At 48.9% G+C, this 27,355-nt stretch overlaps 1 protein-coding gene across 1 annotated transcript in view; it reads left to right on the top strand.

Moving 5' to 3' along the window:
* LOC124477950 (chloride channel protein 2-like) overlaps positions 1–20,630 on the top strand; it is a 21,218-nt gene extending 588 nt beyond the window's left edge. The window contains 12 exon segments of the mRNA XM_047036027.1: positions 1,495–1,635; positions 1,781–1,860; positions 1,862–1,892; positions 4,151–4,364; positions 6,809–6,942; positions 8,005–8,198; positions 9,995–10,112; positions 10,451–10,521; positions 16,535–16,573; positions 17,308–17,412; positions 19,199–19,285; positions 20,365–20,630. Of these exon segments, the coding sequence (XP_046891983.1) occupies positions 1,495–1,635; positions 1,781–1,860; positions 1,862–1,892; positions 4,151–4,364; positions 6,809–6,942; positions 8,005–8,198; positions 9,995–10,112; positions 10,451–10,521; positions 16,535–16,573; positions 17,308–17,412; positions 19,199–19,285; positions 20,365–20,559 (1,409 nt within the window). The 3' untranslated portion in view covers positions 20,560–20,630.
* Positions 20,631–27,355: the final 6,725 nt, after the last annotated feature.

Here is a 27,355-nt window from a genome sequence, read left to right on the forward strand (position 1 = left end):
AGGAGGGGAGAGCGATATGGACATGGGGAGAGAGACGGGGAGAGATGGAGAGAAGGGGAGGAGGGAGAAAGGGGAGAGGGAGAGAGAGGGGGATAGAGAGAGAGAGAGAGAGAGATAGATGGAAGGTGTATGTAGTAGGTGTGAAAGCTGCAGTGCAGAGTTACTGTGGCAGATCTATTACCTCGCACCGACAGCTGGGTTTAATTACTGCCAACTGTGGAGGGAGGGAGGAGAGAGATGGAGGGATGGATTGAGATTCAGAGATGAGTGTAATTAAAAGGTCTATTTGAAACAACCACATTAAGCGAATGTGGTCTGGGGTTGATAGAATTGTAAACAAGGGAGAAGAGGAGAGGCAGGTTTGTTACACACACACACACGCACCAATTCTAAAACTCTAGAAATGGAAAGCAACAATAGTTTTGTGTTTGTCAGCTCACAAATAAGGTGTGCATTTTGTGAGGTAGTTTGGGATGTTGAGGTGTGTATTGGCTTGACCGTGTTCAATATGGAAGGAGATGTGTGTGTGTGAGACCCAGCACACAAGTGAGGTCAGCCTGTAAAGTCCTTCTTGGCTAGTACCATATGAAGTGTGTACTCAAAGGCCTTCACAGTGGCACCAGTGACATTCTCCCTTTGTACTCCACTAATTAGCAGTCTCTTTCATCACTGTACCTCATCCTCCAATCAGCTCGGCCCGCTCGTTACCCAGGGTGCCTTGCAGGGGTTTATTTCCCTCAAATGAGGAGCCTGTGTGACAGGCTGGTCTCACCCCGGTGGGGACCTGTGTCTGGAAGAATGACGCTCCACCGGAGGAAGAGAAGAAGAAGAAGAAATGATTATTGAGCCTGAGGGAAGAGCAGGACCGGGCCTTGGCTCTGTGGCTGTGTCCTTCTCTCTCCTGTGTCTGTGGCTCCCTGTGTCTGGCTGTGTCTCCCTGTGTATTTCTGTGTCTCTCCTGTGTCTGGCTGTGTCAATCAGTAGGGGTGGGGGGGGAAATTGATTCACATTTTAATCGCAATTCAGTCTTGTAGCGATTCACTTTTTTTTTTTCTTTTTTTTTTATGTCATTGTTATGAATTGATTTTTTTTTTTGTATTATTATTATTATTAAAAATACGCTAAATAATCATGCTCCCAAGAATCGAATCGTGAGGTACCAAAAGATTCCCACCCCTAGTCTTCAGTGTCTCTCTCCTGTGTCTGGCTGTGTCTTCAGTGTCTCCCTCCTGTGTCTGGCTGTGTCTTCAGTGTGTGTCTCTACTGTATCTGGCTGTGTCTTCAGTGTCTCTCTCCTGTGTCTGGCTGTGTCTTCAGTGTGTGTCTCTCCTGTCTGGCTGTGTCTTCAGTGTCTCTCTCCTGTGTCCTTCAGTGTCTCTCTCCTGTGTCTGGCTGTTGTCTTCAGGTGTGTGTCTCTCCTGTGTCTGGCTGTGACTTCAGTGTGTGTCTCTCCTGTGTCTGGCTGTGTCTTCAGTGTGTGTCTCTCCTGTGTCTGGCTGTGTCTTCAGTGTGTGTCTCTCCTGTGTCTGGCTGTGTCTTCAGTGTGTGTCTCTCCTGTCCTCCAGTTCTGGATGTCGGCCTTGGCGACCACCATCCCTGTGCCCTGTGGAGCGTTCATGCCCGTCTTTGTGATTGGTAAGATGATGCTGTGTGTGTGTGTGTGTGTGTTCCTAAAGTCAGATACAGTGTGTGTTGGGGTGTGTGTGGTCAAATCACATGTTGATACGCACGGTATGAGTCGATCCCCTTCATCATACGTGTGTGTGTGTGTGCTGTCCAGGGGCAGCATTTGGCCGTCTGGTTGGAGAAAGCATGGCAGCCTGGTTTCCTGATGGCATCAACACAGATGGAATCATTTACCCCCATCGTGCCAGGAGGCTATGCTGTCGTGGGTGAGTTTCCTGAGACGCACTCTGAAACATGTCTACATGACCTCATACATGTGACCTCATATATGTGACCTCATACATGTGAACTCATATATGTGACCTCATATATGTGACCTCATACATGTGACCTCATACATGTGACCTCATACATAAGTCGGTATCCCTCAGAGTGAGAATGTCTCTGGTTAGGTCAAGTTACCAGATACTAATGTTAAAATACCCCTGGTTATGTTAAGTTACCAGATACTCATGTTAAAATACCCCTGGTTATGTTAAGTTACCAGATACTCATGTTAAAATACCCCTGGTTATGTTAAGTTACCAGATACTCATGTTAAAATACCCCTGGTTATGTTAAGTTACCAGATACTCATGTTAAAATACCCCTGGTTATGTTAAGTTACCAGATACTCATGGTAAAATACCCCTGGTTAGGTTAATTGACTAGATAGCCATGTTTAAGTATTTGTAATGGCTCAGTGGAATGCTCTACACAAAACAAGAAAACATTCACAGGAGACAACGTAAACACAACGGGCCTGGGTTAGACACAACAAGCCTGGGGTTAGACACAACAAGCCTGGGTTAGACACAACGAGCCTGGGTCAGACACAACGAGCCTGGGTTAGACACAACGAGCCTGGGTCAGACACAACAAGCCTGGGTTAGACACAACGAGCCTGGGTTAGACACAACAGGCCTGGGTTAGACACAACAAGACTGGCTTAGACACAACAAGCCTGGGTTAGACACAACAAGCCTGGGTTAGACACAACGGGCCTGGGTTAGACACAACGGGCCTGGGTTAGACACAACAAGCCTGGGTTAGACACAACAAGCCTGGGTTACACACAAGTCTGACAACACCAGACAACTTAATTGACATGATAATACTAAATAATTGAATCTATCAAAAGGAGATCACGATGACAGTACGTGTAAATGTTTGTTTGGGTTCCTCATGCTCCCTGTGTGCATGGTTACAGGGTGGTTGTTGACAGTAATGCAGATGATGCTGTTGTTGCTTGTCTAGAGTGGGTGACATTCTGTTTTTCTGTGGTGCTGATGTTGTTGTTATTGTTGATGATGCTGTTGATGACTCACCTCTGAACAGGGGGGTATTCTAGAAAGCAGGTAATGTGACATACCCGGGTTAGTTAACTCCCCAGCTGACACCCAGCGTTGTAGCAACATTGCCAGTAGGTTGCTGCAACATAATGAATCAGCTGATGGGTTAACTGGTTATGTTGCATAACCTGCTATTTGGAATACCCCCTGGCCTGTGTTTCTCTTTCATCAGAGTCAGAATTGAGTTATTTGGCCTTGAGACGTGGTAGCGTGTGCGTGTGTGTGTGTGTGTGTATGTGGAGATTGAGCCAGTCTTACAGACGCCCCTCGTCTCTCCTGATGAAGTCAGGACTTATCAGTCCTCCTGCCAGAACCTCCCACTCCTTATTTCTCCTCCTCCGCTTTGTGGATCCCTCCTGCTCTTCCTCTTCTTGTCTCTCCTCCCCTCCTCCTCCTCCCCTCCTCCTCCTCCCCTCCCCCCTCACCCTCTCCTCCCCCTCCCCCCCTCCCCCTCCTCCTCCTCCCCCCCTCCTCCTCTCCTCCTCCCCTCCCCCCCTCACCCTCTCCTCCCTCCCCCCCCTCCTCCTCCCCTCCCCCCTCCTCCCCCCCACCACCCCTCCTCCCTCTCTTCTCCCCTCCTCCCCTCCTCCTCTCCTCCTCTCCTCCCCTCCTGTTGTTACCTCCACACATCAACAATGCAACATATTTAAGCATATCTTTTTTTCCCCCTAGCCATTCAGAGGTTTATGCACGTAAAGGTTTCAATCATCTGGTTTAAATCTTTGGCTTGATTTAGGACTCAAGGCCAAAGCACCAACTTCAGACGAAGGTCATCATATCAAGGCCGTTGTTTATGATTGGGTGTTAATGTAACAACTACAGTACAATGACCTCCCCCTTCTCCCCCCTCCCTCCCTCCTCCCCCCCCTCCCTCCCTCCGTCCCTCCCCCCTCTCCTCCCCCCCTCCCTCCCTCCGTCCCTCCCCCCTCTCCTCCCCCCCCCCTCTCCTCCCTCCCTCCCCCCTTCTCCTCCCTCCCTCCGTCCCTCCCCCCTCTCCTCCCCCCCGTCCCCTCTCCTCCCCCCCGTCCCCTCTCCTCCCTCCCCCCTCTCCTCCCTCCCCCCCTCTCCTCCCTCCCTCCCTCCCTCTCCTCCCTCCCTCCCCCCCTCTCCCCCCCCCCCCCCCCCCCCCCCAGGAGCGGCCGCTCTGTCCGGTGCTGTCACTCACACCGTGTCCACGGCGGTCATCGTGTTTGAGCTGACGGGTCAGATCTCACACATCCTGCCCGTGATGATCGCTGTGATCCTGGCCAACGCAGTGGCCCAGTCCCTGCAGCCCTCGCTGTACGACTCCATCATCAGGATCAAGAAGCTGCCCTACCTGCCTGAGCTGGGCTGGGGCCACCAAGAGTGAGTCCACCTCCATACCTCATGCAGCCAGTCTCTCGCTCTCACTCTCTGTCTGTCTCTCTCTGTCTCTCTCGCTCTCTGTCTCTCTGTCTGTCTCACGCTCTGTCTCTGCCTCTCTGTCTCGCTCTCTCTCTCTGTCTCTCTCGCTCTCTGTCTGTCTGTCTCTCTCTCCGATGTGTATAACTGAATAGAATAAGTAAAAAGGGCGTTTTACTGAAAGAAGTCTTTGTTCCCTCTATTTCTTCTGGCTTTAAGTATCTCATTCAGTTGCTCTCTCTCTCTTTCTCTCTGTCTCTCCCTGTCTCTTTCTCTCTGTCTCTGTGTCTCTCTTCCTCCTCTCTTTTCAAGTGACTCTATCTGCATCTGTCCACCTTATCTACAGTGTTTCTACATGACCATTACAACCAACCCTCATCTCTTCCTTATCTGTTGCTCTCTTTAGCTCTATCTCTTTTTGTCCTGCTTTCCTCTCATTATCCACCTGGCCTTTCGATCCCCTCTTCATTCTCCTCTGTGTGTGGGTGTGTGTGGGTGTGTGTGGGTGTGTGTTGGTGTGGGTGTCATTAGACACTTTGATCTGTGTAGGTTTCCGCTGAGCTCCTGCATAATTCCTCATTTACCTGTGGTTTATACGGAACTACCCAGTTATACAACCTTTGGTTCTACGTACTTACAAACACTCTAGCTCTGTGTGTGTGTGGGAAAGAGTGTGTGTGTGTCCCCCCTTCACTCACCCCTTCACTCTCACTCACTCCCCCGCTCTCTTCTATTCACTCCCTCCCTCCCTCTCTCTCTCTGTCTCTCTCTCTCTCTCTCTCTCTCTCTCTCTGTCCATCGTTCCCTACACCTCTCTCTCTCTGTGTAACACCACCCGCCATGCTTCGATTTCACTGCTGTGAGTTAGTGTGTGTGTGCGTGTGCAAGTCTGGTCTGTATTCTCAGATGTAAGTGAGAATGTGTGCTTGTGTGTGTGCTTGTGTGCCCATGTCGGGTCCACCAGTGTGTGTGTGTGTGGTGTGTGTGTGTACAGTGGAGGTTAGATCACAGGAGCGGAGGAAGAGGAGAAGGAGGATGAAGAGTTGAAAGAGGACAGTGCTGGAGCTGTCGCCCCCAAGCTGTTAGTGTTTCAATTCAGTCTGGAGCCCTTCCATTCGCCTCCTACTCACATTTAACCATAAGAACACTTGTATAACTCCACACACACACACACACACACACACACACACACCCCTGACACTAGTTCCCACAGCACAGCCGTTCTCTGGGAGATATGAGCCAGTACAAGCTGTCTGTCTCGTTGTCACTCATGACCTCTCCTGTACTAACACACGACCAGGTCCCAATCTGTGAAACACCTCCTTCACACACTCTCTCTCATGCATACATAACGTGTACACACGCACCTGCACACACGGTGCACACTCACACACTTAACATAATATGAATACAGAAATACCCTCAGTCTTCATGACTGTCATACTTACCCTCAACTCACCTTCGGTCCATCCATCCTTCTCTTCTGTCCTCTTATGCGTGTTGCTTCATCCCTCCAGTAGAAAAGTGAACTGATGCAGGGGAACAATCATGTAACATCATAGACGTGTGTGTGTGTGTGTTTGTGTCCATCTGTGCATGTACTCCTTAAAAGGGCAAGTGATTGACAGCTCCAAATCAACAAAGTCAGACAGGTTGTTCTGGGGAATGTGGTTCCGGCCCATCAGGTCTACAGGTATTTAGTAATGAGACAGTTTACTGCCTTGGACTCCCACAGGGTGGTGGTTGGGTTTAGGGTCCAGATGTGTACAGAGGGGTTGTGTGTTGGCTCTGTGCCTGTTGCAGAGGGGGTTCCTGGGCCTCCACAGTGCTGAGAGGGCAGAGAGCTGGCCCCCACCTGCCTCCCTGGCATGGTAGGCCAGGGCTTGGCAGCGGAAATGGCCGCCGCTGTCGTGTCGGAGGTTGGCACCCGCTGACAGGAAGGAAGCTTGTCTGTTTATAGCCGCCAGGCACGTGTGTGTGTGTGCGTGTGTGCGTGTGAGAGAGGGGGAGAGGGGGGAGGGAGAGAGAGAGGAGGGGAGGGAGGGAACCTGCTGATGTTGTATATGCTCACACAATGTCACCTCCCGGCCACACTGCCGCCCTGACAGGCTAGTCAGCATCCGTTTGGGAATGACCAGTCAGCTCTGGAATGTTGAGAATGACCCCCCCCCCCCCCCCCCCCCCCCGGAATGTTAAGAATGACCCCCCCCTCCAAAGTCACCTCATACCGGACCTGACCAGGAAATTGAAATGTTCAGGAGGGAAAAGTATCTGTACATTGTTTCTCCTCTGCTTTGAAATGTTTTTTTTGGTGATAACCTCTATGTACAGGTGGTTTAAACACACATGTCTTCTCCTCTCTCCTCTTCACCTCTCCCCCCCCCCCCCTCCCCCCCCCTCCCTCCCAGGAAGTATAACATCCGTGTGGAAGACATCATGGTGAGGGATGTGAGGTTCATCACCCTCAACAGCTGCTACAGAGACCTGCATGATGTGCTGCTCGCTGGACAGCTCAAGACCCTGGCTCTGCTGGAGTCTGCAGGTGACACACACACACACACACGCTCACACACACGCTCAAACACACACCAGTGGACACACACATTCCCAGAGACACACGTTCACACGTACAGTCTGAAGCACAAACACGCTCACACACACACACACACACTCTCACAGACACTCACACACACTGTTATAAAAACTCTCACACACACACTCATAAACATGCAAACACACAAACTCAGACACAGGCTGGCAAACATTAACACCCATGTGCATGGACACAGAATGCTTCCTGTCGGTAGTTGAACTGTCCCGGTCTTTCAAGTGAACTTCCCAGAAAGACTTGACTCTGCTGGCTGATTATGCAACGATGCCAAGACAATTAGCTGGGCCATTTAACCAAATACATAATCAACAGACTCTGTCACAAAGGCAATTATTTCAAACAAACAAACAAACTCTCTCTCTCTCTCTCTCTCTCTCTCTCTCTCTCTCTCTCTCTCTCTCGCTCAATCGCTCTCTCTCTCTCACTCTCTGTTTGTCTCTATCTCTCTCTCGAGCACTCTACCTTTTTCACCTGCCTCTCCTTCTTTGTCTCTTTCTCATGCATGTTCTTTTCCTTTTGATGTTATGTAACTCCCTCCTCTGTTCTGCTGTGCTGCTGCATGTGTTAAGAATCTAGCAGTCCACACAATCTCTGCCTGCACCCCCCCCTCTCTCTCTCTCTGTCTCTCTCTCTCTCTCTCTCTCTCTCTCTCTCTCTCTCTCTCTCTCTGATCCTCTTGGCCCATCTTGTTTTCCTCCTCTCTTCCATCATCTCTGGTCTCATCTGTGGTTCAGATCATCGTCTCTCCAGTGGGGTTGTCTTCTAATCTCGCTGGCTCTCCCCTCTCTGATCCTCTCTTTCCTTCATGCCCCATCCCTCCCTCCCCTCTCTATTTCCCTTCATCATTCCCACCTCGGTTCCCAACACCATCATCATCTGAACTGTTTTAATTGTTATCAAATCTGAAACGACGACCCATTCCAGAAATGGCAGACAGTGCAACTCTCCGCGCAGCTGCGAATGATAAAACTACAACTCCCACCTCCCTCTCAGAGTCCATGATCCTGCTGGGGTCCATCGAGCGCGCACAGCTCCAGGCCCTGCTGGCCGAGCAGCTGGGTCGCCCCCGGCGACTGGAGTTCCTGAGGGAGAGGGCGCTGGCGGAGAAGAAGAGACGCCACTCCGTGGTGTCGCAAGCGGGCAGCGAGGACGGCAGCCAGAAGGTCAACCAGGAGGTCCGCTTCCAGGTCAGAACACACTGCACACACACTGCACACACACTGCACACACACTGCACGCACACTGCACACACACTGCACGCACACACTGCACGCACACTGCACACACACTGCACACACACTGCACGCACACACTGCATACACACTGCACACACACACTGCACACACACTGCACGCACACACTGCACGCACACACAATGCACGCACACACACACACAGCACGCACAATGCACGCACACACACACAGCACGCACACAACCTGCACGTACATACACTGTACCCCCACTGTACATTACACATAGGCATGGTACACACACTCTTTACACACACGCTGCACATGCACACAGTACATAAACACACTATACGCACACACCCAAACACACACTTTACACACATGTGTTCAGGCTCAATTCTCTGTACACACACACACACAAGCATGCGTACACACACACACAAGCATGCGTACACACACACACAAGCATGCGTACACACACACACACAAGCATGCGTACACACACACACACAAGCATGCGTACACACACACACAAGCATGCGTACACACACACGGACAAAGGTATACAATGGTGCAGACACGGTCCACATGTTCAGCAGTGAGATGTCAGTGCAGATCTCTTGCCTGTGGCTGGTGGACAGCCCACAGACAGGCAGCCAGCTCCACACGAGCTTCTAGAAGCAGTTAGACGATGCCTAACTTTGTTTTCGGGGTTTGCACTGCAGTGCTCAGAATACTGATTCCGCCCCCCCCCCCCCCCACACACACACACACACACACACACACACACACACACCCTCCTCAGTGCGCCCGCCTCCGCACCTAGCCTCAGGAAACAACTACTCAGTCATAGCACAGGAGGGAGGTGTGGGGTGGGGGAGGAGGAGGGGGAGGCGTGGGGAGGCGTGGGGAGGGGGAGGGGGGTACTAGAGGAGAACCAGTGATTTGTCCGCCTCAACCTCTCCCCAAGCCCCAGAACGCCATGCTTCAGATATCTAGCTATTCATCACACGTGGTCTTTTAGCTTGCTCAGCTCTCGCTCTCTTTCCCTCTCTCTTCCTGCTACTTTCTTCCCCTCCTCCTGCTCCCCCTACCCCCCCCTCCTCCTGCTCCCCCTACCCCCCCTCCTCCTGCTCCCCCTACCCCCCCTCCTCCTGCTCCCCCCCCTCCTTCTGCCCCCCCCCCCCCCCCTCCTCCTCCTGCTCCCCCTACCCCCCCCCTCCTCCTGCTCCCCCCCCCTCCTCCTGCCCCCCCCCCCCCCCCCTCCTCCTCCTGCTCCCCCCCCTCCTCCTGCCCCCCCCCCCCCCTCCTCCTCCTCCTGCTCCCCCCCCCCTCCTCCTCCCCCTGCCTCGGCTTCCTCTAAGGTCTTCCCCCTCCCTCGGCTTCCTCTAAGGTCTTCCTCTAAGGTCTTCCCTCAGTCCTTCTGGTTCAGTGTTCATTTCACAACTTGGTTCTCTTGCTTATCTCTCACTTTCTGTATTCCGTCTGTCCTCTCTTCTGTCTGTTTTCATTAGATGACTCCCATCCTTTCGTTCTCCCTTTTCATCCCTTCATCTCTCTCTCTCCCTCTCTCTTTCTTAATCACCTCTGCGTTTCTTAGTGGCTGGCTGGCTAGCTGGCTGGCTGGCTGGCTGTACAGGACCAGAATCTTTGTCAAGATACAGAATCCCACTGGAGTGATGACAGATCTAATCAACTTGTGAAAGAGAGTGGGAGAATGTGTGGTTTTAAGATGTGTGTGTGTGGTTTTAAGATGTGTGTGTGTGGTTTTAAGATGTGTGTGTGTGTGCAGATCTCCACGGAGGAGTCTACCTTCAGCCCTGTCCGCACCCCTTCCCAGAAGCCCCTGAAGCCTGCTCTGAAGAGGCCCTCAGTGGTGGACCGTCCCACTGAGATCCCCATGCCCACCAGTGAGTTCACACACACACACACACCCACACGCACACACATACACACACACACACATGCACTCTCTGTTTTTGTCTCACAATCTCTCTCTCCCTCCTGCTTTCCCTCTCTGTCTCTCTTTCCCTTTTGCTCTCTCTCTCTCCACCTTTCTATGTCTCTCTCTCCTCTCTCTCTCTCTCCACCTTTCTATGTCTCTCCTCTCTCTCTCTCTCTCTCTTTCTCTCCTCTCTCTCTCTCTCTCTCTCTCTCTCTCTCTCCACCTTTCTATGTATCTCTCTTTCTCTCCTCTCTCTCTCTCTCTCTGTCTCTCTCTCTCTCTCTCTCTCTCTCTCTCTCTCAGGCCCCCAGGACAGCTCTGGCATTGCCTTAAAGAGTCTCTTCTGTGTCAACCCTGAGACCGAAGTTGTGGAGGTAAAACACCTGGTACACACACACACACACACTCATATATACACACGCACACACACTCATATATACATACAAACACAAACATACACACACAATATCTCTACCTCACCCATACACTCCCTGTCTTCCGTTCACACATGCTCCTAATTCTAACCCCAGTGCCCACTTGTACACAAGCACTTCCTGTCCAGACAGGAAGTTCCTTCCTCCAGTCTCTCTAAACGACAGCTTTTGTTTCCCTTAGCTCCTATGGGTGGGGTGGGGTTGGGTGGAGGAGGTGGCGTTGGGTTGGAGACGCTAGCATTAGCGCTAGCATTAGCGTTAGCCCAGCGCGGATGTGACCTCGTCTTACCGCCTGCTCTTGTTTTCAACCAATGGAAGAACCACACGGTCGACATCCCAGAGTCCCCTGGGGTCAGGAGGCCACCCAAACGCGTCAGGATATCCGTTGTGGTAAGACCCACCAATCAGAGCGTCCGCACTCCGCGGGATCCGCTCGGCAACAGGTCCATCCAATCAACCAATCGCCATCCGCTCCAGGGCTAATTCATGCCGATGGACTGGGATCCAGGCCAGTCGGGGGCCGATCTCTGTCATCGTGCCCAACGTGTTGACCACCATCCTCCCTGTCAGTTAACCCCCCACGACCCCCGAGCCCAGTATTACATCACCCGATTGGCTCGGATTGGGATTCCTCCAATATCGAGCACCCTGATTGGTCTAAAGGAGTGCCTTCACAGCCTCTTGGCGGTCGTGGTATGGTCGCGGTGCGGGCAACTACAGGGACGAGGTGGATCAACCCCACAGCATGCTGCGCTGTCATTGGCCATTCTCATTAGAGGCGTCCAATCAGAAACTACCCTACAGGGGGAGGGGCCAACCCCCCTTCCCGACCCATCTGCTGTAGTGTTCCATTTGTCCATGACGAGTCATATGGTGGAAGGGGGGGAGGGGGGGTATTAATTGAGTGAGAAGCTGCATGTTTCTCCATGACAAATTCAGCGTCTTATCTTCCAATGACATCACAGTAGGATCCATATGTTATTCCAGCCCGGCGACGACACCTCTACCCCCCCCCCCCCCCCTCCCCCCGCCACAGAAACGATGATGCATGAGAGGAATCAAGAGAAAATACCAGAAATCATACATCACACAAACCATGATGTAGCGTTTAATTACCAGCCCTGATACGTTCAGGAGCCCGTGCATGCAGATCAATGAAGCAACAAGCCGTTTGTTGAATGTTGAATTATTACAACCTTTGGGGACAATCAGATAATGCATGCATCCCTTGGAAGGAATACCAAACAGACAATGTCACATTGTCGTCACAGTATCACAAGTACAGCCCCTGTATCTCAAGATGGAATCGTTAATGTAAAATAATGAGATGATACATTAAACCTCCCCCAAACGTTTATGAAACATACATTCTGCACCTCCTGATTTTTTTCTTTTTTTAAATAAAGATTTTTGAGATTGCTTTTCTTTCATCCATGTCACTTCTCCCACTAGGAGCCGCCCCCCAGCCTGAAGGGTTTTTGGGTGAGAAAGACCTCTTTGCACCCCTCACTGCTGCCCAGTCTGAAGACTCTCTGTCTCTGTACTGCCAAGCAGGCGTAGCCTGGAGTGTTAGTGATTGTGTTGTCAGTGTAATAGCTATTAGCAGCTTATAAATGTTTCATTAGAAAAGCTTTCAGAAGGGAGCGCATTAGTTTGGCTCCGCCGGCATATTCACCAATCAATTAGCTTGAGAGTGTGGGTGCCGCAGAGACACACGTACAGACACACACGTACACACACACACACACACACAGTGACTGAAGTACACACTCTTCAAGGAGGGGGAAGAATACTGTCTACTTGGTGTAACAAGTATGCCTAGAAGGGCTTCACTGTACAGCCTTCATCCTACATCCTTCAGCGTACTGTAGCATATGGTTGGTCCTACGGTGGATTTGTGATGCACTCATTGTTTTGGTTCTCTTAAGCAGAGACGTATTAGTCATGATGAAGTGGGATGGAGTCATTAGCATGAGCCCTCCCTTTCTCGCAGACGGTGTGTGCGTGTGTGTGTTTGGTTGCTGTTTAGCACTTTACTGTTATGTCAATAGTATTTAGAGACGGAGTGTGTATGTCTGTGTGTGTGTGTCTGTGTTTGTGTGTGTGTGTCTGTGTGTGTTTGTGTGTATGTGTGTGTGTGTCTAAGCTTTGCACAGGATCAGTTTGGCCACGGAGGCCACAGACATAAACATGAACATATTTATCTAAATATTTTCCATTGACTTCCGAATACGCCCCTGTATCTGAAAATAAATCCAGTTATTACCTTCCCCTTCCCCCTCCACCTCTCTTCCCTCCCCTCTCCACCTCTAATATCTCTCTCTTCCTCCCCTCCTCACCCTCCCCACCTCCTCTCCCCTCTTCCCTAGCTAGCCGTTCTCTTTTTATCTTCTCTCCTTCCCTTCTTTACACCTCTCCACCCCTCCTCCCTCCCCTCTCCACCTCTCTTCCCTCCCCTCTCCACCTCTCTTCCCTCCCCTCTCCACCCCTCCTCCCTCCCCTCTCCACCTCTCTTCCCTCCCCTCTCCACCCCTCCTCCCTCCCCTCTCCACCTCTCTTCCCTCCCCTCTCCACCCCTCCTCCCTCCCCTCTCCACCTCTCTTCCCTCCCCTCTCCACCCCTCCTCCCTCCCCTCTCCACCTCTCTTCCCTCCCCTCTCCACCCCTCCTCCCTCCCCTCTCCACCTCTCTTCCCTCCCCTCTCCACCTCTCTTCCCTCCCCTCTCCACCCCTCCTCCCTCCCCTTTTCCGCCCCTCCTCCCTCCCCTCTTCACCCCTCCTCCCTCCCCTCTCCACCCCTCCTCCCTCCCCTCTCCACCCCTCCTCCCTCAAGTTACACTGTGAAATATTGATGTGGGGTAAATGACATCAGTATTGCATTCCAGAGAAACGAGGTTTGGCCTTTCATATCTCTCTCTCTCGTCTGTTATGTCCACATGCTTTATTTATGCAATTTGCTCTCACCCAGATTCATTCAACCCTTTGAAACACAATCAAAGATAGTGTGCGTGTGTGTAGGTGTCTGTGCACGTGTGTGTGGACTAAATCCTAGATTGAAGTCTGAGTAGTTAGTAGGATTTTCACACTCCGGTGAAGCAGGGCTTGCAGGGGCCCGACCTTCAGCCAGAGCAGGAACCAGAGGAAGAAGGAACTGACTGGTGAAGACGGAGGAGAGAGAGAGGGAGAGAGGGGAAGAAAGAGAGAGAGAGGGAGAGAGGGGAAGAAAGAGGGAGAGAGGGGAAGAAAGAGGGAGAAAGGGGAAGAAAGAGGGGAAGAGGGGAAGGAAGAGGGGAAGAAAGAGAGGGAGAAAGGCAGAGAGAAAGTTCTGCTGACTGACACTTTTAGGAAGAGTGAGGTCAGTGCTCCGGTTGACGACATGTGAAGCGGGGAATACAAAGGGCGGGAGGGATGCGTGCCAGCTGACCGCAGGGCTGGACAGCGGGATGGAGAGAAAGCTCACAGTTAGATGAAGAGAAACAGAGAGAGAGGCAGATCAATAGAGGAAGGGAGAGTGAGAGAGCGTGTGAGAGAGAGGATGAATGGATGGCAGGGTCCATGGGGATTGGATGCTGTGGTTGCGTGTCACCCTATTCCCCATTGACCCAGTGCTGGAAGCCAGCCACTGATTGGGTTATTGGCTACAGGATGGAAAGGAAAGATTGATCGCTCTGGGGTGAAGGGGAGGGGAAAGAGATGCTGCTTTCTAATGGCACAGCACAGCTATAGTTTACTGTCAGCACTTCCTTCTGCTCTCTCTATGTCTGTCTCTGTCTGTCTGTCTCTCTCTGTCTCTCTCTCTCTGCCTGTCTCTCTCTGTCTGTCTCTGTCTGTCTCTCTCTGTCTGTCTCTCGCTCTCCCTTTTCTAATCTCTCCTTCTCCCTTTAGTCACTCTGTCTTAAGTCGGGCAAAAGTACACACACAAACAATCATTCATTCACCAACACAAACTCTCTCTTTCCGCACACACACACAGACACACAACTGCTATAACTCTATCTTCTTATAGTACACACTCGCATACAATAACAACCCCCCCACACACACAGACACACAGGCACACACAGACACACAGGCACACACAGACACACAGGCACACAGGCACACACAGACACACAGGCACACACAGACACACAGGCACACACAGACACACAGACACACAGACACACAGGCACACACAGACACACAGGCACACAGACACACACAGACACACAGGCACACACAGACACACAGGCACACAGACACACACAGACACACAGGCACACACAGGCACACAGGCACACACAGGCACACACAGGCACACACAGGCACACAGACACACACAGACACACAGGCACACAGGCACACAGGCACACAGGCACACAGACACACAGACACACACAGACACACAGGCACACACAGGCACACACAGACACACAGGCACACACAGGCACACACAGACACACAGGCACACACAGACACACAGGCACACACACACAGGCACACACAGACACACAGGCACACACAGACACACAGGCACACACAGACACACAGGCACACACAGACACAAACACATCTTAGTCTTGCATTCATACACCCTCTCCAGAGCTCCCGTGTATGGGCTCTGCTGCATATTTGCTCTCTTAATAGACTGGCTAATCTTCCTACAAGCTTCTGTTTAGCATGCAGAGACTCACCCTCTCTCACTCCCCGAAACCCCAGCCCCTGCCAGCCACACAACACACACGCACACAACACACACACACACAACACACACCCTCATGAACACACACACAAACACGCCCTCACCCACACACAGCTGTTTTTCTGGTCCCTCCATCTGCAAAATCAGGTATCTTGTTTTTGAACTGCAGTATCTGTGTAACCTCACAGATTGTGGGTGTGTGGGTGTGTGGGTGTGTGTGCACGTTGGTGCGTGCTTCTGTGTTTAGGTCTGCATGTGTTTGTGGAGGTGTTGGTATGCCTTTGTAATTAGGGTTAGATGTCAGTAAATATGTACTGTAACATGACATAATAAGGCAAGCATATGGATGTTCAGTGGGTGTGTGTGGGGGTGTGTGTGTGGGTGTGTGTGTGGGTGTGTGTGTGGGTGTGTGTGTGAGGACACATTCAGAGCACGTTTGCTCATGTTGTCTCAACCACCTCGGGCACGTCTGGTTTTCTGGTTGCGTAACCCTACAGTAGGGCACCTCCGCTGGCCTCACGGCAACAGTTGCCAGGGTTACCGGCGGGTCAGACTCCCCGACGGTGTGGGTGAATGAGCTGAGGGTTCCCATCAGCCCCTAGGGCTAAGGCTGATGGAGGTCGAGACACGCACAGACGCACAATCATCAACACACACTAGAGACCGGACAAACACACACACACAGGCCAACATGTATAAACACACACACACACACAACCCTCCTCGCTCATACATAGACAACTTAATTCACGCTGGGTATAGACTCTCTTTCTCTCTCTCTCTCTCTCTCTCTCTCTCTCTCTCTCTCTCTCTCTCTCTCTCTCTCTCTCTCTCTCTCTCTCTCTCTCTCTCTCTTGCTCTCTCTCTTGCTCTCTCTCTCTCTCTCTCTCTCTCTCTCTCTTGCTCTCTCTCTCTCTTGCTCTCACTCCTAACACACACACACACACTCACACACACACGTTGGCGTCGGGGTGTGGTGTGTGAGCCGGGTAGCTGTAGTGTGCACACACACTGGTCAGTCACCTTCAGTGGTCGCTCCTCCAGCAGGGAACACTGAGAACAGAGGAAGCAGATGTGGGCTACAGGCCACCCAGTATCTGCCTGGTCACGTTCACCATCCTCATCTCACCCCTCACATCCTAACAGGACATTCATGTGCCTCCGTGTTGGTCTGCCTTTACATGATATTTTCTGCATTTTTTGAGGTGAGTTTTGGAGTTTGGTTACTTAAAAAATAAAGGGTGTGTACTCACCACTTTTCCGTTTCTTCCAGGATGACCAGGCTGTAGATGACGACATGACAATCAGAGAGGTGAGACTCATCCACCTCAAAGGTAGCCTCTCAGCCAATCAGAGAGCTGACACTAGGCCTCAGCCAATCGGAGACCAGAATCCACGCCTCTCAGCCTATCATAGGCCAGACATTAGGCCTCTGAGCCAATCATAGGCCAGTCAGTATGCCTCTCTGTCTATCATTGACCAGATATGAGGGTTGTCAGTCCATTAGAGCCCATGTCTTAAATCAGGGAGCGTCTATGCTGTAATAGCTTCCCATCCAATAAGTAAAATATGTTCTGATATTAGATTTTAGATTATTCATTAACATCACCTTTAATTTCCTTTCTGTCACCTCTCCTTCCTGGTCATATCACTCTGTCACTTCCTCAACTCTCCCTCTGCTTCTTACCTTTATCTCTCTCTCTCCCCCTCTCTCTTCCTCTCCGTCCTCATCTCTCCCCCCTTCCCTCTCTCTTTTTCTCTCGTTCCATCCCTTCCTCTCTTTCTCCCATCTCCATCTCCCTTCCTCCTTCTATCACGGCTACTGTGTTTGATTGTCTATCAGAAGAAGAACAGTAATTGTCAGTTAATGAAGGATATGGCTCATAATATGTCATTTAAACTTGGCTAATACATCCAGGGACTACAAATGCCAGAGCTTAGAAACTACATTACCCATAAACAAAGACAGCATTGTTGGATGAGTGGTCTCTGTTCTAACCATCCACTTCATCCACTTCATCCTCTTCATCATCATCCGGGATGCAGATCGCAGAGTGGGAGGAGGAACAACTTGACGAGCAGGTCAACTTCAACAACTGCAAGATTGACCCTGCCCCCTTTCAGCTGGTGGAGCGCACATCGTTGCACAAGGTGTGTGTGCCTCTCTCTTTCTCTTCTCTTTCTCTTCTCTCTCTCTCTCTCTTTCTCTCTCTCTCTTTTTCTCTCGGATCTTTCTCTTAAACTTTCTTTCTCTAAAACAGTCCCCCTCTCAAACTCTCTCCCCCTCAAATGATCCGTCTCAAACTCTTTCTCTCTCAAACTCTTTCCCTCTTTCAAACTCCCTCTCTTCATCCCCCCCCCACTGTGTGAGTCCATGGGGGCTCTCCTTCATCAGCTCATTGGTAGCTGTGTGCTTTCATTTCGGTGTTACTACCTTTCGGAACGCTTCTCTGCCTTGGACTTGTAATAACTGTGTGATGGATTCAGTATATTATTATTGTGGATGGATGTTGTAATGATGGAGCTGTAATGGTCTCCGCAGTTACATCAGTGGGCCTTCAACACACACACACACACACCCTGATCTCTCCGTTAGTCCATATCCCACCAAGTACGGCGGATGTGTTGAGGGGGAGGGCTTGTTGATTTCATTTTATTACTGCGACATGCTAGTGCACACGCATTCTCTCTCATGTGCACACACACACACACACACTTTCCTTTTCTCAAGCACATACACACATTAGTTTTCCTACACACCTTACACTCAGGTACACACACACTCACTCACACAGACGCATTCTCACTTGCCGGCAGCATTGACTGAGTCTAATGTCCCCCATTCATAATGCAGCCCCTCCCTCCCCTCCCTCCTCCCTCCCCTCCCTCCTCCCTCCCCTCCCTCCTTCCCTCTCTCTCTGTGTGTCTGCTGCTGTTTAAACATTTAAGACTGGGATCCTGCACCAATCCATCACTCCTCCTCCTCCTCCTCCCTGCTTTCTGCTTGCACCCAATACCACTGACATTCTGCCTCCCAATGCTAAACACAGACCGTCGAGCAAGAGATGGTGTGTGGGTGTGTTAGACTGCAACTTCATGTATCTCAATTAGTTTGCCGTGCCATTGAAATGGAAAATTCTCCATCCCATGAAAATGGAAATGACGATAAGGTGTCTGTTCCCCAGGATTGGGGTTGGGTGTCAAGCTAGTGGCAGGGTTAAGGTTCTTATTAAGTTCCTGATGACAGTAGCTGGCAGAACCAAACCTGGAACAAGCTTGAGATCACATGGTCTGTAGTGTAGACACAAGCTCTCACTGGGCTCAGCCTCGCTGGGGCCGTTTGGGTCCCCTGACTCTTCTGTGTGGGCGTTCTCGCAGGCCGCTTCAGAAGCAGTGAGGTCGGATGTCGTGTGTGAGAGGTTTCGAAGAGGTGGTGGGTTCTAGATAGCAGCTGCATCGGTTCCAGTGGGTACAGCTACTTTGCAGGGCTTTCAAACTGTTTCAGATGAAGGTTCCAGTTGTTTTAGGTGAATGCTCTTTCTGTTCTTGATCAGGATTCTCTACATGTTTTAAGGGGAAGTTTCTAGATGTAATAAGTTAACGTTCCAACCATTCATGGTCAGTGTCCCACCAGTTCTACTGGTTCTAGACGTTTTAGGTGCAGGTTCTACCTGAGAGTTCTTGCAGTTGTTAATGATGGCTCCTGCTCTTCTAGACATGGTTGAATGTGTTGTCTCTTCTAGACATGGTTGAGTGTGTTGTCTCTTCTAGACATGGTTGAGTGTGTTGTCTCTTTTAGACATGGTTGAGTGTGTTGTCTCTTTTAGACATGGTTGAGTGTGTTGTCTCTTCTAGACATGGTTGAGTGTGTTGTCTCTTCTAGACATGGTTGAGTGTTGTGCGTCCTCTTAACGCTGACGTTATCCTGCTCCTTCAGACCCACACCATCTTCTCTCTGCTGGGCCTGGACCACGCCTACGTCACCAGCATCGGACGCCTCATCGGAGTCGTCTCTCTCAAAGAGGTGAGCTTACATTTACATTTAGTCATTTAGCAGACGCGCTTATCCAGAGCGACTTACAGTAAGTACAGGGACATTCCCACCGAGGCAAGTAGGGTGAAGTGCCTTCCCAAGGACACAATTTTTTGCACGGCGGGGAATCAAACCGGCAACCTTCTGATTAACAGCCCGATTCCCTAACCGCTCAGCCATCTGACTCCTGCTTCACGCAGGTCTTCTAGACGTCGTGGTCCCACGGTCCATGAGACCACTGTGTCAGTCAGCTTTGCTGTCGGCCTCTTCGTGATCCTTTGTGAAAGCCATTTGTGATCGTAGCTGTTAGCAAAACAGTCTCCGCATTCTGCATGCTAGCTGGCAGCATCGTTGTCAAAACCGTCGTCATCGCACACGCAAGTGCATACTTTTTATTTTACACGCGCAGTTTTTTAATGAGCTCTCCTCTTGTCTTGAGACAGACAGCAAGACAAAAGACTGTTTAATGTTCCCGTCTCTCTCTTTCTCCCCTTCATTATCTGTCCCTCTCTCTTTCTCTCCCTCTGATTCTTTTTCTCTCTCTTTTCTCTCCGTCTCTCTCTCTGTCTATTCGTCTGTGTCTCTCTGTCACCAACAACAACAGCGGAAGCACTCAGTCTTTGTAAATTGGTTAGAAAATGGGGGATTGTTGCTAAGCGCAGCGCTGCTCTTCTCTCTGTGACATTTAGGTCCTTTTGTTTGGCTGTGCTACAAGCGGACAAAACACACTTCCTGTCTCTGTCGGAAGAGAGAGTATTGCCCAGACGCTGTGTGTGTGTGTGTGTGATTACAAATGAATGTGTCTAAGCAGCTGACGTCTGGTGTGCAAAACAAACCCTGCCAGTGAAGTCTCTATATAATGAAAGACATTCTTCTCACCCACGGATGTTGTACTGTATATATGGCCGTTTCCAGTGCCTCATCCACCTGGTTTTTACCACTCAGCCACAGCGCCCCCTATGAAGATACTAAAGTACTGCATAGACCCAAAACCTTTTCCATACCCCAGTAGAACCTAGGTTGGGTACTGTGCTTGACTTTGAGGTACCCTAACCCTGTTTCTCCCCCAGCTGAGGAAGGCCATCGAGGGCTCGGTGAACGTGAAGGGCGTGAAAGTGCGCCCCCCACTGGCCAGCTTCCGTGACAGCGGCACCAGCAGCAGCGAGAACGAGGCCACTGAGCTGCACAAACTGTGGGACCGCCACAAGTCCATGTCCCTCCCCCGCGAACACACGCCCTCCGACTCGGAGGAAAAGTCCCAGTGATGCGGACAGGACGGGAGGAGAAGGGGGGCACCGAGTCCCAGCAGGGGGGAAGAGGAAGGGGGGCACCAAGTCCCAGCAGGGGGGAAGAGGAAGGGGGGCACCGAGTCCCAGCAGGGGGGAAGAGGAAGGGGGGCACCGAGTCCCAGCAGGGGGGAAGAGGAAGGGGGGCACCGAGTCCCACCAGGGGGGAAGAGGAGGGGGGCACCGAGTCCCAGCAGGGGGGAGGAGGAAGGGGGGCACCGAGTCCCAGCAGGGGGGAGGAGGAAGGGGAGGGGAGGGTTTGTCGCACGTCATGGTGCCCCGTAAACCTTCCTCCTCTTTCCGAAGCCATACATTTGAAAACAACCCAGGCTTAAACCTCAGGGCTTGGATCAATAATTCATTCTAGTATATACAGTGCCCTCCAAAAGTATTGGAACAGTGAGGCGAATTCCTTTATTTTTGCTGTAGACTGAAAACATTTGGGCTTGACATCAAACGATGAATGTGAAACCAGAGATCAACGTTTCAGCTTTTATTTCCAGGTATTTACATCAGGATCTGATGCACAAATTAGAAAATATCACCTTTTTGTTCAAACCCACCCATTTGTCACGTGAGCAAAAGTATTGGAACATGTGACTGACAGGTGTGTTTTGTTGCCCAGATGTGTCCTATTACATACATTATTCAATCAATAAATACCACTGAATGTCTACACTCAGGTTCAGATTGGGTAAGATAGGTTTTGTCTATGCAGACTGTATTCAGAGGTGAAAACAACATGAAAACCAGAGCGCTGTCTTTGGGTGAAAAACAAGCAATTGTGAGTCTTAGAGAAGATGGAAAATCAATCAGAGCCATTGCAGAAACATTGGCCATAGCCAGTACAACCATTTGGAATGTCCTGAAGAAGAAGAAAACTACTGGTGTACTAAGTAACAGACGTCGAACAGGTAGACCAAGGAAAACATCAGCAGTTGATGACAGAAACATTGTAAGAGCTGTAAAGAAAGACCCTAAAACAACTGTTAGTGAGATCAGCAACAACCTCCAGATGGCAGGAGTGAAGGTATCACTATCTACTGTTCGCAGAAGACTTCATGAACAAAAGTACAAGGGCTACACCAGAAGATGCAAACCACTCATTAGCAAGAAGAATAGGAAGGCCAGGCTGGAATTTGCCAAAAAGTACAGAGATGAACCTCAAAAATTCTGGGACAAAGTTTTATGGACTGATGAGACAAAGATTAACTTTTACCAAAGTGATGGAAAGGCTAAAGTTTGGAGAAAGAAAGGAACTGCTCATGATCCCAAACACACAAGCTCATCTGTGAAACACGGTGGAGGTAATGTCATGGCTTGGGCTTGCATGGCTTCTTCTGGGACGGGCTCATTAATCTTCATTGAGGATGTAACACATGATGGCAGCAGCAAAATGAACTCGGAAGTCTACAGAAACATTTTGTCTGCCAATTTAAGGAAAGATGCAACCAAACTGATTGGCAGAGCCTTCATCATGCAGCAAGATAACGACCCAAAACACACTGCCAAAACAACAAAGGAGTTCATCAGGGGCAAGAAATGGAAGGTATTAGACTGGCCAAGTCAATCTCCAGACTTAAACCCTATAGAGCATGCATTTTACCTGCTTAAGAGGAGACTGAAGGGAGGAACCCCACAAAACAAACAACAACTGAAAGAGGCTGCAGTGAAAGCCTGGAAAAGCATCAAAAAGGAAGAATGCAAAAGTTTGGTGACGTCAATGGGTCACAGACTTGCTGCAGTTATTGAAAGCAAAGGATTTGCAACTAAATATTAAGTCTTATTCACTTAAATATGTTTTAAGTATATCTGTTCCAATACTTTTGATCACATGACAAATGGGTGGATTCAAACAAAATGTGATATTTTCTTAGTTGTGCATCAGATCCTGATGTAAATACCTGGAAATAAAAGCTGAAACGTTGATCTCTGGTCTCACGTTCATTATTTGATGTCAAGCCCAAATGTTTTCAGTCTACAGCAAAAATAAAGGAATTCGCCTCACTGTTCCAATACTTTTGGAGGGCACTGTATAGTCCTCTCTTCTTCGATTTCCTGACTCCTCCCTCCATTCGCTTCAATTTCTTGCATCGTCTCTCTCTATCTCTCACCTCCACCTGTTTGCAGGTGTTATACACCCTCCCCTCCGTCTCTCTAGTTCACTGTATATGTACCCCAGGCTTTGTGGGCGTGTACAGACTCAATGACTGCTCCGCCTCCACACACACACACACCAGGAGTGTGGGGCTCTGCCCCCCCACGCCCAGTTGGGGGGCAGTTTGAAGAGGGCTGGGGGCCACAGGAGTTAGATCTAGGGACAGGTAATGGGATACAAGCTAGATTTGGGAACGAGTAAAGTGAGTTTATTCATAAAAGGGATAAGAGTTATTATTTTTTATGACCGAGACCTTTGTTCAGGTCTCTGTTTGAGAGCAAAAAAAAGTTCTGAATTCTTTTGTACTGTGTTTTCTGTTTGGGGAGCTGCAAACAGTTCTTTCCCAAGAGTCTTCCATTTGCTTCCGAGAGTTCAGCAATGATGCAAAGACTGGTGTGTGGATGTAGTGAGTGCATGTGTTGACAGTGCGTGTCTGTCTATACATATTGGAATGAGGGAAGGAGCCAAATCAACCTTATTTCTGACTGTATGATTTGTGTTGTAGTTGTGAAATCATTTCTGTTGAAGTTGTTGGGGTTTCTGCTGCTGTCTGGGACAGCCATCTAGAAAGAGGGAGCAGGGTTTATTGTTGAACCCTCCTGTATACCGACGGCCATCTTGGTCAGCGTTCTGAACACAGAGGAAGTGAGTCCGAAGCATTGCAAAATATCTGTTTTTCGGTCTTTTTTCCCCCCTCTATCTGAGTGAGAACATGTGTGTGTGTGGCGGGGGGGGGTAGTCTATGCAAAAAGATGTTCGACTGAAGAGGAAAACAGAGTTGAAAGCGTTTTGTAAGGCCATTACATTTCACCCTCAACACTTTCAATGAGCACTGCTCTCAAACACACAGACATACACACACACGCCCACTGGTTTTAATAAGACTGGACCCACACACTCCAAGAGACAATGGTTTTCTCTAAATATAGCTCTTAATGACACGGTGTGGGACTGCAGAGGACGAGGAAAGGGGAGGGAGACAGCTAGGAGGAGAGATGGTGAATGGGAGGCTGAAAGAAGGAACGAAGCCTTTTAAGGTTATCTAACCAGAAGCACAAGATGTTTCCTGCTAAAACAACCCAGGGTAGCTTCTAGTTGGCCAACCAGTATGGAATTACCTGTTAAATAGATCATACACTAACAATCCAGAAGCCTTGAGAAGGAAACTGTCTTTTTAATTTATTTATTTTGTCGTGGTAGTTTATGGCCTAATTTGCATGATTTCCATAAACATTTGAATGTATTTAACTGTTAATGATGTCTTAACTTCAGGGTTATGAGGTTGTCTGTGTGTCATTTCAGAAAGGGGTTAGTCAGGTGTTTGGCTCTCTGAGCTGGGGGTCTTCCTGCGTCTAACTCAACACTCCTTCCACTTTTATTTATTTTTACTAACTTTTTATAATGTCGCCAATCTCTGAATATCTCGCTTAAGATTAATAAAATGCCTTAAACTGCACCATAATCTGAACACACACACACTAGCCTTTGCTAATTCCCTGACATGTCTGCCTAAAGGTGGTATCGCATGGTGTATTACTTTTCTTTGGTGTGTTGCTTCTCACCACTGAGAATGAAATACAACGTCACGCATGCACGAGCATTACCCTTGACATGGACTGACATGGTGACCTTAACATGTAGAAACGCACAGAAACACGCACACTCGTGTTAGAGCATGGCTTTGCATGTAGGAGAGCATGCCACTTTGAAGGATGTGATTTTTACGTTTCAAATTGTAAATATTATGACCAAAAAGAAATAGGGAGATTTGGAGAAAATACTATTGTGTATGTTTCTGCTTCTGTTGGACAATGTCCCTTCGTAGTGTCTTGTCTTTTTTTTTTTTTTTTTTTTTTTCATTGTTGAAATAAATAATGACACTGATTGGCATGATTAATTCAATGAGCATTAATCAATTATTTGTATTTTTTCATTTCATTTTCATAAATGGGGCAGCACTATTTGGTTGGGAGATTGAATTGTTTTATGTTTTTAGTATATTTAACAGACTGTATCATTATTGTACCGTACAATCTGTCATTTAAATCTTTGCTAATCTATCATCAAAATCTGAAATGCTCTTTTTTTTTTTACTTATTCTTTGATTTATTATTCAGGGGATTTTTGTTGTAAATGAAACATATTCCTGTGTTTAAAATTGTGAAATTCATTAATTATCGCAACGCGTCCAAAAGACTGTTTATATGACATTTGGATAATGCAAAATAACACCAACGCTAGCGGAATGAGATCCTGTGTTTGACGTAGACATGACGCTAAAGAGGCCTGTGATTGGTCGACTCCTCTGTGGTATGAACACCATTCTCATTTCACAAGTGCCTTCATAATCTCATGAGCCTGGGTCTCACTAGGCTCTGGTCATGAATGATTTATCTTTTCATAAGGAAAAGCAATGGCAACACATGGCAATCTCTTGATTTAGTTGCATTACACACACACACACACACACACATCCCTAAACTGTACTGTTGACATTTTCAATAGAGGGTCAAACCTAACACTCCAGTGCACACACACACACACAGTTACAGGGTGGACAGTGTGTCAGTGCGGTGTGTAATTATGGCTAATCATTCTAGGCCTAGCTGTTGCGTGTCTGTGAGACTGATTAAAGATAAACTCGTTTTTTTTCCAACTGTCTTATTTTCCAGTCACAGGACCTTTGCTTGGTCATTTTCATACCGTATGTCATCTCATTTTGCTAACAGCAACTGTAGAGCAAGTCCATATTTCTTAATCTGTATTAATCAAAGTAGAAGAATGATTTGAGATTGTTATTGTTTTTTGTTGTTGTTATTTTATGAATGATCCTGTCATTAGGTAATCTGTTTTGTGCAATAATAATTCTTCATCTCACTTTGTAACCAGATTTTAATCTATGACATGAATGCGAGATAACCTTATTTTTGTAAAGAAAATGGAAAAGTAAAAAAAAACAAAGAAAGATTAATGCATAAGGAAAAATGTAATGTCAGCATAAGGAAAGCGGGGCCTGTCTGTGTGTGTCAACATGCATCCACACACTCAGTCTGGTCCACTAGGTCCTTACTGAATGCTGCTGTCTGCTCTGTAGCCATCGATCAAAGTAGCATTCACCCTTATGATCTGACCTGAGTTCAGATCAGCCCGCTTCCCATCCCAACTGTAACTACGAAGAGGCTGTTGACATCTGACCCTGGTTCAGTTGTTAAGGGTCAGTTGTTAAGGGTGTCTTCTACATACTCTGTATGGGGCTCTGGACTTTGTGTTCTATAAAGAGCCACAAGGACCAATCGTTGACTAGAGTTTAAGAAATCCAACGCTATTTTTCACATGAATAAATAAAAAGATGTTTTGTATATCAGGGATGAATAAAGAGGTTTTAACAAAGTTCAGTGCTACCGAGACTGTTGAATTGATTCACATCACACTTTGTTTGTCCTTTCGGCTCAAATCAGTGTGCTCTAGTTCTCTGTCGCTCTTTTGTATCCAGCCCCTTATCCTCTCCTCCCCCTATCCTCTCTCCCCCCTATCCCCTCCTCCTATCCTCCTCCTCTCCCCCCCCCCCCCCACCCCCCTCTGAGCAGCTGGAGAACAGCAGGAGTTTGGTTTCTCTCTCCTCCCTCGCTCCTGAGCAAGTTGTTATTCTGTCTTTCGAAAAACTAAGTAACATCTGTACCATAATAGGCAGCTAAACGCTTAATTAGCTAAACGGGTTCATTCGCTAAGTAGGCTACTCAGTCCCTTGACGATTTTCAGGTGTTTGCAGTACACCCCTCTCTCCCTAGGGAGTCTGGAGAGAGAGAGAGAGAGAGGTGTGTGTGTGTCGGTCTGTCCAGCAACATGGATAGGGGTAGGGGAGTGTTTTAAACAGCACTGTCCCTGCTGTTTCAGCAGAGATTATCGGCAGGTTCCTTTAACGCCTTTGTTCTGCATTACGGCTAACCGTAATCTGTAATCCTCATAATCTGATCAGAACAGTCAACACTGCAACTGGAGATGACAGTCAACACTGCACAATCCTGTTACGTATTTAGAATTATTTGTGCGTGTGTTTGTGAGCCTGTGGGAGATATTGAACCGCCCATTTTACTAGTTTTCAGTTTCCTCTTCTTGTACATTTACATTTAGTTATCTAGCAGACGCTTTTATCCAGGGGACATTCTCCCCAAGGCAAATAGGGTGAAGTGCCTTGCCAAAAGGACACATCGTCATGTGCACCGGCCAGGAATCAAACTGGCAATCTTCAGATTACTAGCCCGATGCTCTACCCGCTCAGCCACCTGACTTCTTGTAGAACATCTCTACACTAATGAGCTCTCATGTCCAAGTACATGTGGACTTCTTATTTGTCGTGTCGCAGTGAAAGTCTTCCCCCCTGATTGAGCCGTGTGAGTCACAGAGCCCTGTCTCCGTCCAGACATGCACATTAATGCTCACAAGCAGATGGATGGATGAAGTCGCTACTAAAAAGAGGACAAACTATATGAAGAAAGTTTGCTTACTAAACTCTTCCTCAGATAGTGTGTGCACTGTAAAGTGTGTGTGTGTGTGTGTGTGTGTGTGTGTGTGAGAGAATATGAGAGGGACAAAGAGAGAGAGAGACAAGAGGACAGG

This window comes from Hypomesus transpacificus, chromosome 15 (genome assembly GCF_021917145.1).
Source record: "Hypomesus transpacificus isolate Combined female chromosome 15, fHypTra1, whole genome shotgun sequence".
Taxonomy (NCBI): Eukaryota; Metazoa; Chordata; class Actinopteri; order Osmeriformes; family Osmeridae; genus Hypomesus; species Hypomesus transpacificus.